The 13,095-nt window shown below is 48.9% G+C and overlaps 2 protein-coding genes and 1 long non-coding RNA gene across 3 annotated transcripts; 1 reads left to right on the plus strand and 2 right to left on the minus strand.

The window, feature by feature from the left end:
• Positions 1-386: 386 nt before the first annotated feature.
• Positions 387-5,090, minus strand: LOC112271804. The gene is made up of 3 exons (XR_002965259.1): positions 4,964-5,090; positions 781-930; positions 387-680 (listed from the first exon to the last, which is right to left on the minus strand). It is a non-coding gene; the product is annotated as an uncharacterized LOC112271804 (long non-coding RNA).
• A 526-nt stretch (positions 5,091-5,616) lies between these two features.
• LOC100841956 (probable arabinosyltransferase ARAD1) lies at positions 5,617-8,273 on the minus strand. The gene is made up of 3 exons (XM_024462525.1): positions 7,795-8,273; positions 6,469-7,680; positions 5,617-6,365 (listed from the first exon to the last, which is right to left on the minus strand). Exons 2-3 carry the CDS (start codon positions 7,447-7,449, stop codon positions 5,853-5,855), a joined length of 1,494 nt encoding a protein of 497 aa, XP_024318293.1. The 5' UTR covers positions 7,450-7,680; positions 7,795-8,273; the 3' UTR covers positions 5,617-5,852.
• Positions 8,274-10,688: 2,415 nt separating this feature from the next.
• On the plus strand, positions 10,689-12,574 carry LOC100842251 (zinc-finger homeodomain protein 9). Its single transcript, XM_003572193.4, has one exon. The coding sequence runs from the start codon at positions 11,021-11,023 to the stop codon at positions 12,137-12,139; it is 1,119 nt and encodes a 372-aa protein (XP_003572241.1). The 5' UTR covers positions 10,689-11,020; the 3' UTR covers positions 12,140-12,574.
• Positions 12,575-13,095: the final 521 nt, after the last annotated feature.

Here is a 13,095-nt window from a genome sequence, read left to right on the forward strand (position 1 = left end):
TGTAGCGTGCGCTAATGGTGGTGACGAGGTTCTCGGTGAACATCACCTTCCCGAGAAGCCACATTATATATGCCTCAAGGCTCCGAGTGATCTGAGGCTCAGTCATTTGGGTCTCTGGATACCCAAACTTTTGAATCTGCATGCAACAAAAACCAAGTGTTAGTAAACCCATGCAAGTATATGAGGTATGCTCTTAGATATATTAACTTAAAACACATTGATCTAACCTGTCAATTGAGCAACCAATCTAGCTTAGGTCCGTGAGCCTCCGAGGTGAGTGGCCCAGCTCCGGCAAGAATACCTTGAAAACGTAGGGCATAAATTAACACATAGTTTCACATAGAGTACAAATTAAAACACAGGGCACAAATTAACACATACCTTGAAAGCGTAGTGCCATACCCTCCTGCCAATCAGCTGGTGCCTGCAACGGTCCTATGGGATCACCCACCAATGGTAGTCCCAGCAGCATCGACACATCCTGGAGAGTAGGAGCCATCTCTCCCCAGCGAAAGTGAAACGTGTGTGTCTCGGGCCTCTATCTGTCCACTAAGCAGCTCAGGAGCGAGTGGTCAATTTGTAGCCGTGTAGAGTTGAAACCTCGTCGGTCGCCCTCTACCATTTCCGCACGAGTTGCCTCAACAAGTCGTGCGAAAGGTAAAAGGCCAGCCCACTTCAAACTGCATAAATAAAATGGACATGCAAAGGATGAATAAATAAAATGTGCATGCAAGGGATGAATAAATAAAATGTGCATGCAAGGGATGATTGAATAAATACCGCTGAATCCAGGCAGGGTGTATCATCTAATTTTCCTTAAGAGTGCGCGTGACAAGGGGCTCGACACTCCCAGGATGCGCCGATAATCGAGCAGCCCGATGCTTACTCTCAATCTCCGGAGATAGCAATGATACTCTCTCCATTTTGTACCTGCAACATTTATAAACATAGTTAGACATACAAATTAAAGTTAAGCATAGTTAAACTGAGAGTACATATTAAAACATAGTTGAACAAAGCGTACAAATTAACACACAGTTTCACACAGAGTACAAATTAAAACAGAGGGCACAAATTAACACTTAGTTTCACATAGTACAAAATAAAACTTAGTTCCACATAGAGTACATATTAAAACGCAGAGCACAAATTAACACATAGTTTCACATATAGTACAAATTAAAACATAGAGTACAAATTAACACATAGTTTCACATATGCATGATAAGCCTAAGTTCTTCCTCTCCCTCGTCGTCCACGTCTCCCTCTTCCACGGGCAGTAGCTCCACCAGTACCGAAAGTTGGACAGTAAGTGTCCCTGTGGCCAAAATGGTTGCATAGAAAACATTGTCGTGACGGTCCTCCGGCTTCAGATTCATCCATATCATTTTGGATTGCGCCTGGATGGGCGTCTGCCTGTGCCTGTCCGCAGTAGCCCAGGGTCAGGGATGTACCGTCTTTCACCAGGAGTTACCTTGTTGAAATTTCCAATTGCACGAAACCCTAGCATCTCACCCGTCCATGTGCTAAGCACAGACTCTTTTAGGTAATAGGGAGACACAAATGAGATTGCGTCCATCCCTGACTGCCCGCAAGCAGCAGGTACATGTGAGCAAGGAAGGTGAAGCAACTTTGGTTTGTTGCAGGTGCACTCACACGTTGGCCACGCTTCATTTCCAATCTTCACCATGTGTCCTCAATTTATTTCCAACGCCGAACTTGTCAGTTGGCAAGCGCACCTCAAACCTGTGTTCTTGATTACCGATGACGACGACAGTATGAGACCTAGCCTTTTCCATCTTCTCATCCATGTACTTCATAATATTTTCACAGTACGGTGTATTTGGGTTGTTTATGATATGCATTTCAACTATCTGGCGTCTATCTCTGAAATACTTCACCGTGCCATGGAAAATACCCTCGACGCTGGCTGTAAGTGGTAAGCCCTATTTCCCCTCAGGACAAAGTTTATGTTTCTACCAAGTTAGTAGTCATGACGCCGTACCTAGCACCATGTGTGTCGTGCAGCAAAGACCACCGTTCTAGAGGCTTGTGCTCTATCCACTGCTGAAAGTTTTTAATCTGCCTCCCAACCCTTCTCCTAGTGCCGGGTGGGTCAAACCCTGGCAAGTCACAAAGCCCAACAGGTTCTTCCTCAGATGGTCCTGTTCCAACTGTTGTCTGTGCAGCCACTGCTGCTACATGTGCTGCTACCGCTGCGTTTCGTGCCGCTGTCCTCTCCCTAACATGTTTCTTGGTGAACTCATCAAGATAACCACGTATCCTACTGTACTTCCATTGTTGGTTCCGTTTGCAGAGTTTCTTGAATAGATTCATAAGTGACTTGTTCCTGAACTGCAAGAAGAAGTTGGCCCCCAAATGCCACATGCACCAACGACTCTGCATGTCCTGCCATGGAGTCTGTTCATCAGGCCCAGCGTTTGTCAGTGTCCTTATCGCACTGAGTATGTCCGCATATCTGTCATGAAGGATGCACACATTCGGCTCATCATGCACAACTACTCTCTTGAGCTGCCTGAAAAACCATAACCAACTTTCAGTGTTCTCACCCTCCACGAAAGCAAATGCGAGCGGAACGATTTGATTGTTGCCGTCTTGACCAATGGCGGTCAAGATCTGCCCCCTATATTTGCCAGTGAGAAAAGTGCCATCTACGCATAACACCGGTCGACAATGATGGAAAGCTTGGACGCATACACCGAAAGTGAAGAACAGTCGTTGCAGCACCCTCACAGTTGGATACTCTGGGTGCAGAAAGTGTTGGATGTCGACATAGGTGCCTGGATTACGGGCTTGCAGTGTATGGAGGAGGCGGACAACAGAGTCGTACGAGTCGAAAAACGAACCAAATCTTTACTCAAGAGCCCTCTGCTTAGCCCTCCAAGCCTTGCTATACGAAATGTTGTACTTAAACCTTACCCTCACCTTATGCATGATGGCCTTCACTTCCATTGCTTTGCTCTCCACTATCTCCGTGTAAACCAACCGAGTAAGAAACGTCGACGAGAGGTTATGATGGTCTTGAGGGATATTGGGAATGACACATGTGTGCAACACCAAGTCACTCACAACCCAATCTGTGTCATACTTAGGAACATAGCCATGCACCCTCCTGGGACAATCTATTTGTTCACACTCCATTGTCAGATATTTTTGTGAAGAGACTGTTGTTTTGAAAATCCTTTGCGTGGACATTGCCCAAGCAACTATGGCATCCTGCAGATGTTTCTTGTCAGGAAATCTGGCACCCTTCGCAATGTTGTTCTGATGATATTGCCATGCAGAGTCGTGCCCATTGTTCACGGTCATAGCTGAAGAGAAGTGCTAATTCCATGATGCAGGAATCGGCACCTCCTCTTCGTCCGACTCATGAGACTCATCGTCATAAGAACTACGACCATCTGTATCTTCATCCTCCATCTCGTTCTGCAAGTGACCATCTTCTTCGTCCGCATCTGCCTCGCCAGTGTACTCATCCTCTCCTACTGCCCCGGAGCTCTGGCCTGATTCATAACCACCACCTCCAGCATTCGACACAGAGTTTGCATTGGACAAGTCATAACTGGATTCACCCTCGCCTTCAGCTGGATTGGTCTCATGAGCGACAACCTAGATTAAGGTGACTGGTGTAGTTCCCCTTTTCTCGCAACTTTCTAACCAACACACCCACTTTGATGTCCGGTCTATCGGCCTCAAAACCCAGAAAATATTCGAACTTGACTTGGTCCACAATGCTTGCACAAGGACGGTGTATGTTTGAGGATTGACCGCTAAACATCCTGCCTACCATTCCTGCAACTGACTAAACGTCCATGTTTGAGGGGCCGTTAGATCCAACTCCACATACTTAAACTGACTCAGATCAGCTCCGTGATCGGTTGTTAAGACAGTACCGGAACCATAGTAAAAAACAAACTTCACTACACCGGACATCTCTGATGCCTAAAAAAATGTTTAAACGCGTCAAATACTAAGCAGTACGGCATATAAAAAATATTAAGACCGTCAAATACTAAGCAGTACGGCATATTAAAAATATTAATACGCGACAAATACTAAACAATACGGCATATAAAAAATGTTTAGACGCGTCAAATAATAAGCACTACGGCATATAAAAAATGTCTAGACGCGTCAAATAATAAGCACTACAGCATATAAAAAATGTTTAGACGCGTCTAATACTAAGCACTACGGCATATAAAAAATGTTTAGACGCGTCAAATACTAAGCAGTACGGCATATTAAAAATATTATGACGCGTCAAATACTAAGCAGTACGGCATATTAAAAATATTAATACGCGTCAAATACTAAACAGTACGGCATATTAAAAATATTATGACGCGTCAAATAGTAAGTAGTATGGCATATAAAAAATATTATGACGCATCAAATACTAAGCAATACGGCATATTAAAAATATCAATACGCGTCAAATACTAAACAGTACGGCATATTAGATATTAGCGTCAAATACTAAACAGTACGGCATATTAAAAATATTATGACGCATCAAATACTAAGCAGTATGGAATATAAAAAATATTATGACGCATTACTAAGCAGTACGGCATATTAAAAATATTAATACGCGTCAAATACTAAACAGTACGCCATAAATAAAATCTAGCCTAATGAAAACATATTACTACCGGCCATACTATTTGGACGCGTCAAATAGTAAGCAGTATGACAGATTTAAAATATTAATAGGTGTCAAATACTCAACAGTACGGCATAAAAAAAAATCTCGTCTATCAAAACATATTACTACCGGCCATAATATTTAGACGCATCAAATACTAAGCAGTACGAGATTAACCGTTCTCCAAAATAATGAGCACTACCAAACGCTAAAACATACTTCTATATATACATACACACGTATCCTCATAAACATATACATTATAAGATAAATACATGAGAGATTAGGATTTACCCTTGAAGCGTGTGAACCCCAACCTCGAGCCGCCTCACAGTCATCGGATGAGCACCACCACCACCTCCAAACTCCTCCAAACCACCACCATTGCCCCAACTTAGCAACACGAAATTAGCTCTACATGGTCTACGAAAACAATAGATCAAGGTGTCATTGGGTGCTAAATAGCAAGGGGATGCAGTTTTGTGGGTTAAACGGGAACAAAACTCACTAATTTTGACAAATTGGGGGCATTTTTGAGGAGGAAGAAGAGAAGATGAAGAACAGAAGGGAAGCTGGGCGCTGGCGCTGGGCTGCTCGGGCTTGGCCTGGGGAGGAAGAAGGGAGGGAATAAAAGGAAAAAGGGAAAAGAAGGCGGGCCTGCGCGATCGGCTCCAGTCGGCCCAGGCGAAGCCGAAAGCCCAGTCAGCTTGGCCCAAGCCGACTGGGGCGCCAGTCGGGCAGCCCGGGAACTGCCGGCCTGCAGTCGGCCTGGCCGAGACCGACTGGGCCCAATCGGCCTCGCCCCGGCCGAGGCCGTATTATTTTTGACATTTTTGAAAAACGCGTATTATTTTTGAAAATGATTAAAAAAATCGTATTGATCAGTTTCTCCTGCCGGAAAATGAAACGGAGTGAAGAACTGTGTGTCTTCTTGAATATGAAAGAACTAGCAAAAGTGCCTCTCAAATAAATAAACCATAATAATTAGCCAGAATTATGCACAATGTTCACAACTACCCACCTATTATTACTACCTTCAGTCAAACATCAGTTGCACATGCCATTTGCAACTTGGGTTGCAAAATGAACATAAGAATCTGTCAGGCATATGGGTCAACTTGTCTTATTGATCTAATGAAGAGATCAGAACTTTCCACTTGGGATCAAAATTGCAAGCTATGGCTCAGGATTCTGAATGTGTTCTCTGAAACCTACCACTCTTGTGAAGCTGCAATTTCAGAGAGTGCATCTTCCGAGCCACTGCTCCCCAGATCATCTGGACAGCATCATCTGGCTTCGAAGGGTACTGATACTCAAAGTGATGAGCAACTTCCTTGAGCCTTTCCCACATTGTATTCCACTCGTCCCGGGTAATTCCCCGGAGCAAGCGCAGCAGGAAGCCCTTCCTCACGGCGTCCGAGGCGCGCACGAACACGCAGAACTCCGAGTAGTCGAGGACGTCCTCGAAGGGGAGCTCGATGTCGTCGCTGATCATGACGGGGACGCAGTGGCTGACGATGGCGTCGAAGAGGCGGTTCGACGAGGGGGTGTCCCCGGCGATGTTGAGGCAGAACTTGGACGACGCCATGCCTTTGGTGGCGCGCCTGATCCCGTTCTGCCGGACGCTCCCGTAGGTGAAGTGCACGTCCTTCTCGTCCTTGAGCAGCTGGTACAGCTTCTGACGAACCTTTCCACCCTGAAATCCACCACAGAGTTAAAGCCTAGCACTCTAGCAGAGCAGTTCACCTTGACAGGCGACAGAAACAAGAAGTGAACGTTAGCTACTAAACCAAACTTACATCTTTCCTGTGAATGGCTCCTTGGAAGTAAGCGAGGACGGGCCGTTGGTCGAACGTGGGCGACTCGTCGTCCCGGAGAGACCGGACGACATGCTTGTAGGGAGCGACGACGTCCTTCTTGAGGTTTGCGACGTCCGGCGGGTACCTGCCGAAGTCGGAGAGCACGTACATGGCGGCGCTGAGCTTCTTCCTGGCCTGCATCATGCTGTTTGGGTGGTGCGGGACGACGAGGTGGTCCTTGCCGCCCCAGCGCCGCCACTCCTCCTGCCTGGCCAGGTACTTGACCAGCTCCGCCTGCAGGAGCCTGTTCCTGCTCATCTTCTCCTTCCCTTGCAGCTTCGAGTGCCGGTTGTAGCTCAGCGACGCGAAGAAGGGCACGAAGAAGACGTCCGCCTGGCTCGCGTTCGTTACCCTCACGGCCACGCAGGGCCTGCCGTCGAAGCCGGGGGCAGTGGAGGAGAGTATGTCGAGGGTGAGCCAGTAGGCCACGCTGTGCTGCAGGTTCAGCCCGCCCGGGTAGTGCGGCACGCCGCCGGTGTCACGGACGTCCGGCCACGCCCCTGCCGCTGCCGCCTTCTTCGCGTCCCATCCCAGCATCCCGAAGTGGAACTCCGGAGGCAGGTCGTACATGTACACCCTCAGCTGCGCGTTGTCCGCATCGCACGATGATGATGATGATCCCTCGCCCCTTCCTTCTCCTCTGCCTCGTGCCAACGGCGGCGTCTCCCGGACCGCCGGATCGCTGATCCTGAGATTATTACTGGCAGGCACGGCTGCCGGGATCAATGGCGTGCCGTGGTCGCCGGCGAGCAATGGCGTCTCGTCGGCATCGGCGGCGATGAGTATGGCGCGGTTGATCCGGGAGCTGACGAGAGCCCAGCAGGAGAAGGCCAGGAGGGAGAGGGCGAAGAAGGTGACGAAGCGGAGCACCCTCCTGTGCTCCGGTGGCGGCGAAGGCTGCATCTTTCTCTCCACCACCATGCAATGCAAAAGGGAACAGCCCGACCCGCGGCAGGCTAGAGAATTACCGGTGGGATCTGATCTGATTAAACCGGCTGTGATGATGATCCAGCGGCAACCTCAAGATTCAAGAACCATCATCGTCCAAGATTCGGCCACTCCACAAATTACCAGAGATAACCTGAAAACTGATGATTCTTTTGCGGCACAAATTGATGACCCGATCCTCTGGTCAGGAGAAGCACTCATGACCTGCCATGAATGATTGGAGCAGAGGAAACAACCGGCCGGAGACTTATCCAAAAACAACAACCGGCCGGAGGGAATAGTGATTGGGATTGTTTGCCCGAAAGACCAAGAAATTACCTCGTGAGATTTTTGGCAATGCGCGAGGCGAAGATCAGCCTATCTCTTTCTGGAGTCAGCTCATATGGCGATGCATGCCGATCTGTTTATTTTCCTTGTTGTCTCTCTGTGTTATTTTCTTGACTTCTCGTTCGTTGTTTCCCCTTCGGAGGTTTCAGCTGGACGCAGCAGAAAACCCGGCCGTGATCGCAACGGTTTGTCGTTGGTCAAAGATGGGAGGTACTGGCATGGAGCCCCCCAAATCTCCTGTGAACCCGTGTGCACCCTGCAGTCCGTGCTCCATGGAAATCTGAATATATTTGGAGAGTCGGGACCTCCTTGGAAAACGACGCGGCAGTAGGTGTTGAGTAACATCAGAGAGGAAGAGGGGGTGCCCGCAAAAAGAGAGAGAGAGGGGGAACGGTTAAAACATTCCGAGACATGACAAGGTTAAAAGCTACAGTACAGGTTAAAGATTTCAGAACCCAGAAAAATGTTTCGATGGCACGCTGAACCCAGAAAAAATTTGAGCGTAATGCGGGTATAGTATAGTAATATTCCCTATGCTGGATTTTGTCTAGAACTCGACAACGGTTCTATGCCCAACTCGGATAAAGAAACAGTCAGCCGTCTGTTTTTTTTTTTTTGAGAGAGATAGTCAGCCGTCTGTTTTACAGTGATTTACTAGGTGGGCCGAGGAGACTTGTTGTAATGAACAGGTAGCCCAGAAGAAATTGATTGACCCTTTTTTACCACAAGTTTTTTTTTAGCTAAAACAAGTTGCATGTCATTTGGGGAGGAGTAGTACTTTTTGTTTCACCACGGGTGTCATCGACCACAACCACAACCAACCATTTGCACCACAGCAAAATACAGCGCTGGCAGCATTTTGCCAAAAATTTCAGTTTCAGGGCTCCACGGGAATGAATAAGCCCTGGCCACTGGCAAGCGCACTACAGTCTACAGGCCGTGTCGCGGTTCTGCCAGCTACCCGGGACGCAGCGGCAACACATGTGCACGGTCCTGGCTGGCTGGGCTTTCCCCAGCCTCTCACAACCGTCTGATCCTCTCGACTCCACTCCAGGGTTTTGCATGGCACCTCGAATGCCCGCGGCAGACAGCGCAGCGCCTTGTTGTACCGCACGGACGCATCTGTCGCTGACCAACCAAAGTTAATACAGTCCACGGCAGCTCTGCCGCGCACTAAAAACTCAACCAAATCGACGCGCGCAGGAGCAAGGGCATCGTGCCCATCGATCGGCACTCAGGCGTGCAATTTGGGCAAACATCACATGGTTATGGTTTATACATGAACTGATGAATCCCCATCGCATTATCTCTGACGCCTCTGTTGGGGTGGGCCGTATGTAGCCCAATATACGTATAGCCGTGTAGGATATAGGACGCAGAAGCACAGCCATTGCTTCCGTGTGCTTGTAGTGGTAGACAGCCGCTTCAATGTCAAGCCCGGCGCCGTAACTCATTGCCAGGCGCGGAAGCGCCCAAGCCGAGTGTGATTTTACTGTTGACGAACTCGGCAGCGCCGCGTGCAGCAGTCCCCAACAGTTATTCAGTAGAGACCACTCATGGGTCGTGATCGATCGGGACCGAGGTGCAATGGTGCATGGTGCGTGGATCGATAACTGCATACGTGATACTCCTCGGCTTAACTGCTTATGTTAACTATGCTTGTACTAGTACTGTAGTAGATTAACACCCGCGATTCGAGCAGCCCTCGGCTGTCTATCTAGCACCGCCGTCGTAAATGTGAAGCCATTCCGAGTTTGCTTCCCGGACGATCCCGTGGCATGAAGAACCGCCGCCATCGTCGCAAAGAAAGCCAGCGAAGCCGACCGTTTCCACCTTAGGAATGTCGTGCCGCCACCTTTGTACCCCGGTTCAACGAAAATCGTGTACACATCATGTCTTACCACTGAAAGCGGTTTCGCGTGTGGTGATTTTGCACATCTGGTAGTCGAGCCAACAAAAAATAAAGAAAATGCAGGAACTAGCTACTCTCCGAAAAAATAGAACTTTTGAAAGAATAAAAAATCTTCTTACAAAGTTAATAAGGATTTCTTTGAATTTGAAAACAGTATAGCATTCATTAATACTATTGAAAAACATGAATTTGACCAATTCAAATGATTTTGATTTTCCATTTTTTTAAGTCATCTGTTCATGAATTTTCTCTTTTTGTGTTTCCCCCTATTTTTTCTTATTTCCTTTATTTTTATAATTTCAATTTCCCCTTATTTTATTTAAAATGCTAGACATGAGAAAATCTATTTAGTTTTTTAAAAATGACACTTTGGATGCATTTTCTAAGTATTATGTTTTTAATATGCTTTTCCTTGTTTCTGTTTTTGAACTTGTTTTCCTATATTTTGTTGGGCACGATAAGAGTGACAATGTATTTAAACAAGATTAAAATTAGAAAATATACCATTTAAAATTTAGGTGCGACTATATCTCAGATATCATTAAAGCTCAATCGACGCTTATAGTTAAAATCACTCAATTTGCTTAGCCATCTAACGATAGCACCTGGGAGAAAAGATAATGGGTTGACACTCAGAACTTAGTCTAATGACTCTTATACGTCAACTGAAATTTAACGACAGTCACTTAAAATCAGACAACCATAGAATAGCCACATCCAAAATTTAAAAGCGACACTGCTGAGTTCTGGCCTTCTGGGTGTCAAAACGAAGAAATAGAAAATTTGATCGATCCAACTCCAACGGCACCTCAAGCTCTCAACTACTCCTACGCCATGGCGTAGTAGAGTACTAGTAATGCACATCTTGACTTTTCCATGCTTTTGTCTGACTCTATTTAGCTTAGCTTAGCAGCCCTACCCTACTACTAGCAGTACTAGGCTACTAGCTAGCGAGGCTGCTATGCCGCAGAGCCCAAAACGTGGCATGCGCCCCCTGCACACTTGTACCCTCCTCCCTCACCTTGCATCACCAGTGATACGCCCTGTCCTGTCACCACTGATATTGCTCCATAATTATCCGCGTATTTATTCATCATCACCCGCTCTCGCTCTCACTCGGCTCTCCCCTTCTTTTTATTCTTATCTCCTCCCCTCCTCCTCCTCTTCACCTCCTTACCTGTAGTTTTCCTCTCCTCCGTCCTCTTGCCATGGATAAAACCGGCGCGGCTTAGGCGCGCTAATCCTGGTGCCAGTGTGGGGTCTGCACTCTTCTGCAGTTCGAAGTGCAGTTAGAGCGCGGAGGCCATGGAGGCGGTGATGGATGTGAAATACCGGCCGGTGGTGTTCTCGAACGGCGGCGGCGCGTCGGCGGCCAAGAAGATGAGGCCTGCGGCTGCTGCGGCGGCGGCGGCTGTGGTGGGGGACGACTCAGGGTTGTCGTACCGGGAGTGCCTCAAGAACCACGCCGCCAGCCTGGGCGGCCACGCCGTGGACGGCTGCGGCGAGTTCATGCCTTCGCCGGCGGCCGACCCTTCCAACCCCGGCTCGCTCAAGTGCGCAGCCTGCGGCTGCCACCGCAACTTCCACCGCCGGCTCCTCGAGGCGCCGCCCCCTTCCCCGCCGCCTCTCCTCGCTCTTCCCCCGGTGGCGCCGGCGCCGCACTACCCCCAGTACCCGCAGCGCGGCGAGGAGACGCCGGAGCGCAGGATGCCGGTGGCCGCTGCCGGGGACGACGACTACTCGGACGACTCAGAGGAGCGCTCGGATTACTCGGAGGAAGACGACGACCGCCCTGCCTCTCCCCCGTTGCCGGCACCGGGGGTAGCCATGCCACCGGCAGCACCGGCCGGGTACCTCTCGGCGACGCACATGCTCCTCTCGCTGAGCACCAGCGGGGCGCCATCAGCCCCGGCGGCCATGGCGTCGAGGCCCCCCGGGCCCACCGTCCCAGCTGGGCTGCATCCTCAGCCAGGCCCAGGCGGCTCGTCGTCGTCGTCAGCGAGGAAGCGGTTCCGCACCAAGTTCAGCCCGGAGCAGAAGCAGCAGATGCAGGCGCTGTCGGAGCGGCTGGGGTGGCGGCTGCAGAAGTCGGACGAGGCGGTGGTCCACGAGCGATGCCGCGAGATCGGCGTCGGCAAGGGCGTCTTCAAGGTCTGGATGCACAACAACAAGCACAACTTCGTCGGCGGCCACAGCGCCCGCCGCAGCGCCTCACTCTCCACCGCCGGCGCTCCGCAGCACTACCCTTCCGCTTCCCCCACGCCCGCGCCTCCGCCGCCATCGGCGCCGCCCGTCCACGCTGACTTCAACATCAACGGCTCCGCCCCCGCCGCCGCCGCGGCGGGCGACCACCACTCCGCCGGCTTCCAACGGCCGGCGACAGCGACGGCGAGCGGCGGCTCCGGCTCGCCGCAGTCGGCCTAATCGATCGCTATTGTGGATTAAGCTTCTTCTTCCCTTTTGTAGCCTTTCGTCTAATTAACCAACCAACCCTAATGACTCGTCATCAGTCAGCTATGCATGTGCAGCCAGAGCGGAAGGATTGATGTTGTTCGAGAAAGACCTGATTCTTAAAAAAAATTGGAACTTTTGGTGGGATCTGATGATGGTATTCAATTTAAGGATTATAGTCCTTAAGTACATTGGGTAGTTTGCTCAGTAGCCTAGTTGCGGAATTGTGGATCATTGTTAGATTCGCAGATCAAATCTGAGTCGGTGGGGGTAGTCTTCTAGGATCTGATGCTGTTCTTGAACGACTATACAAATGCAATTGTCTTTTCTCCCTCATCCCTCCCTGTCACACATCCGACCTTGGGTGTTGTCTGCATCCGTGAAATCTATTTATCAGTTTTTTATTAACGATGATAGTCAATTTCGGAACTGGCATGGTTGGTAAAAATGTGTTTTTTTTATCAAGACGAGACAATACATCACTTGTTTTTTGAGTCTCCGATTTAGTTTGGAAAACTTTCTTTGTGACTTTTAATCTCCCAATCAAGACGAGACAATACATCACTTGTTTTTTGAGTGTCCGATTTAGTTTGGAAAACTGTCTTTGTGACTTTTAATCTCCCAACCCCCTCTTGTATCGTGAACATGTTTGGACGCTGGCTTAATGGGACGGGAAAATATCTTAAATCGCTTATAGTTGTTGGTTCTTGTGGGATTTGTTGGTCCATTTGGAATTGTCGTAATGATTTGGCGTTTAACAAAAAGAAAATTTTCAATTTCTTGCAAGTTATTTTTCAGGCAACACACTGGCTCCGTACCTGGTTCCTACTGCTTCCGATGGTGGCTAGTGAGTCTATGGAATTTGGGTGCAGCCGTATGGAGATGGTAGCACGGGAGTTTTACAGCCAGTTTGGGTGACGCACCGGTCT

This window comes from Brachypodium distachyon, chromosome 3 (genome assembly GCF_000005505.3).
Source record: "Brachypodium distachyon strain Bd21 chromosome 3, Brachypodium_distachyon_v3.0, whole genome shotgun sequence".
In the NCBI taxonomy this organism is placed as follows: domain Eukaryota; kingdom Viridiplantae; phylum Streptophyta; class Magnoliopsida; order Poales; family Poaceae; genus Brachypodium; species Brachypodium distachyon.

Bases quoted from the DNA above. Each gene is read 5' to 3' on its own strand.
- LOC100841956 (XM_024462525.1), bottom strand. From the start codon at position 7,449: ATGGTGGTGGAGAGAAAGATGCAGCCTTCGCCGCCACCGGAGCACAGG. The intron at 6,366-6,468 runs GTAAGTTTGGTT...GGTGGATTTCAG, and splicing joins GAGCCATTCACAGGAAAGAT to GGTGGAAAGGTTCGTCAGAA.
- LOC100842251 (XM_003572193.4), top strand. From the start codon at position 11,021: ATGGAGGCGGTGATGGATGTGAAATACCGGCCGGTGGTGTTCTCGAAC.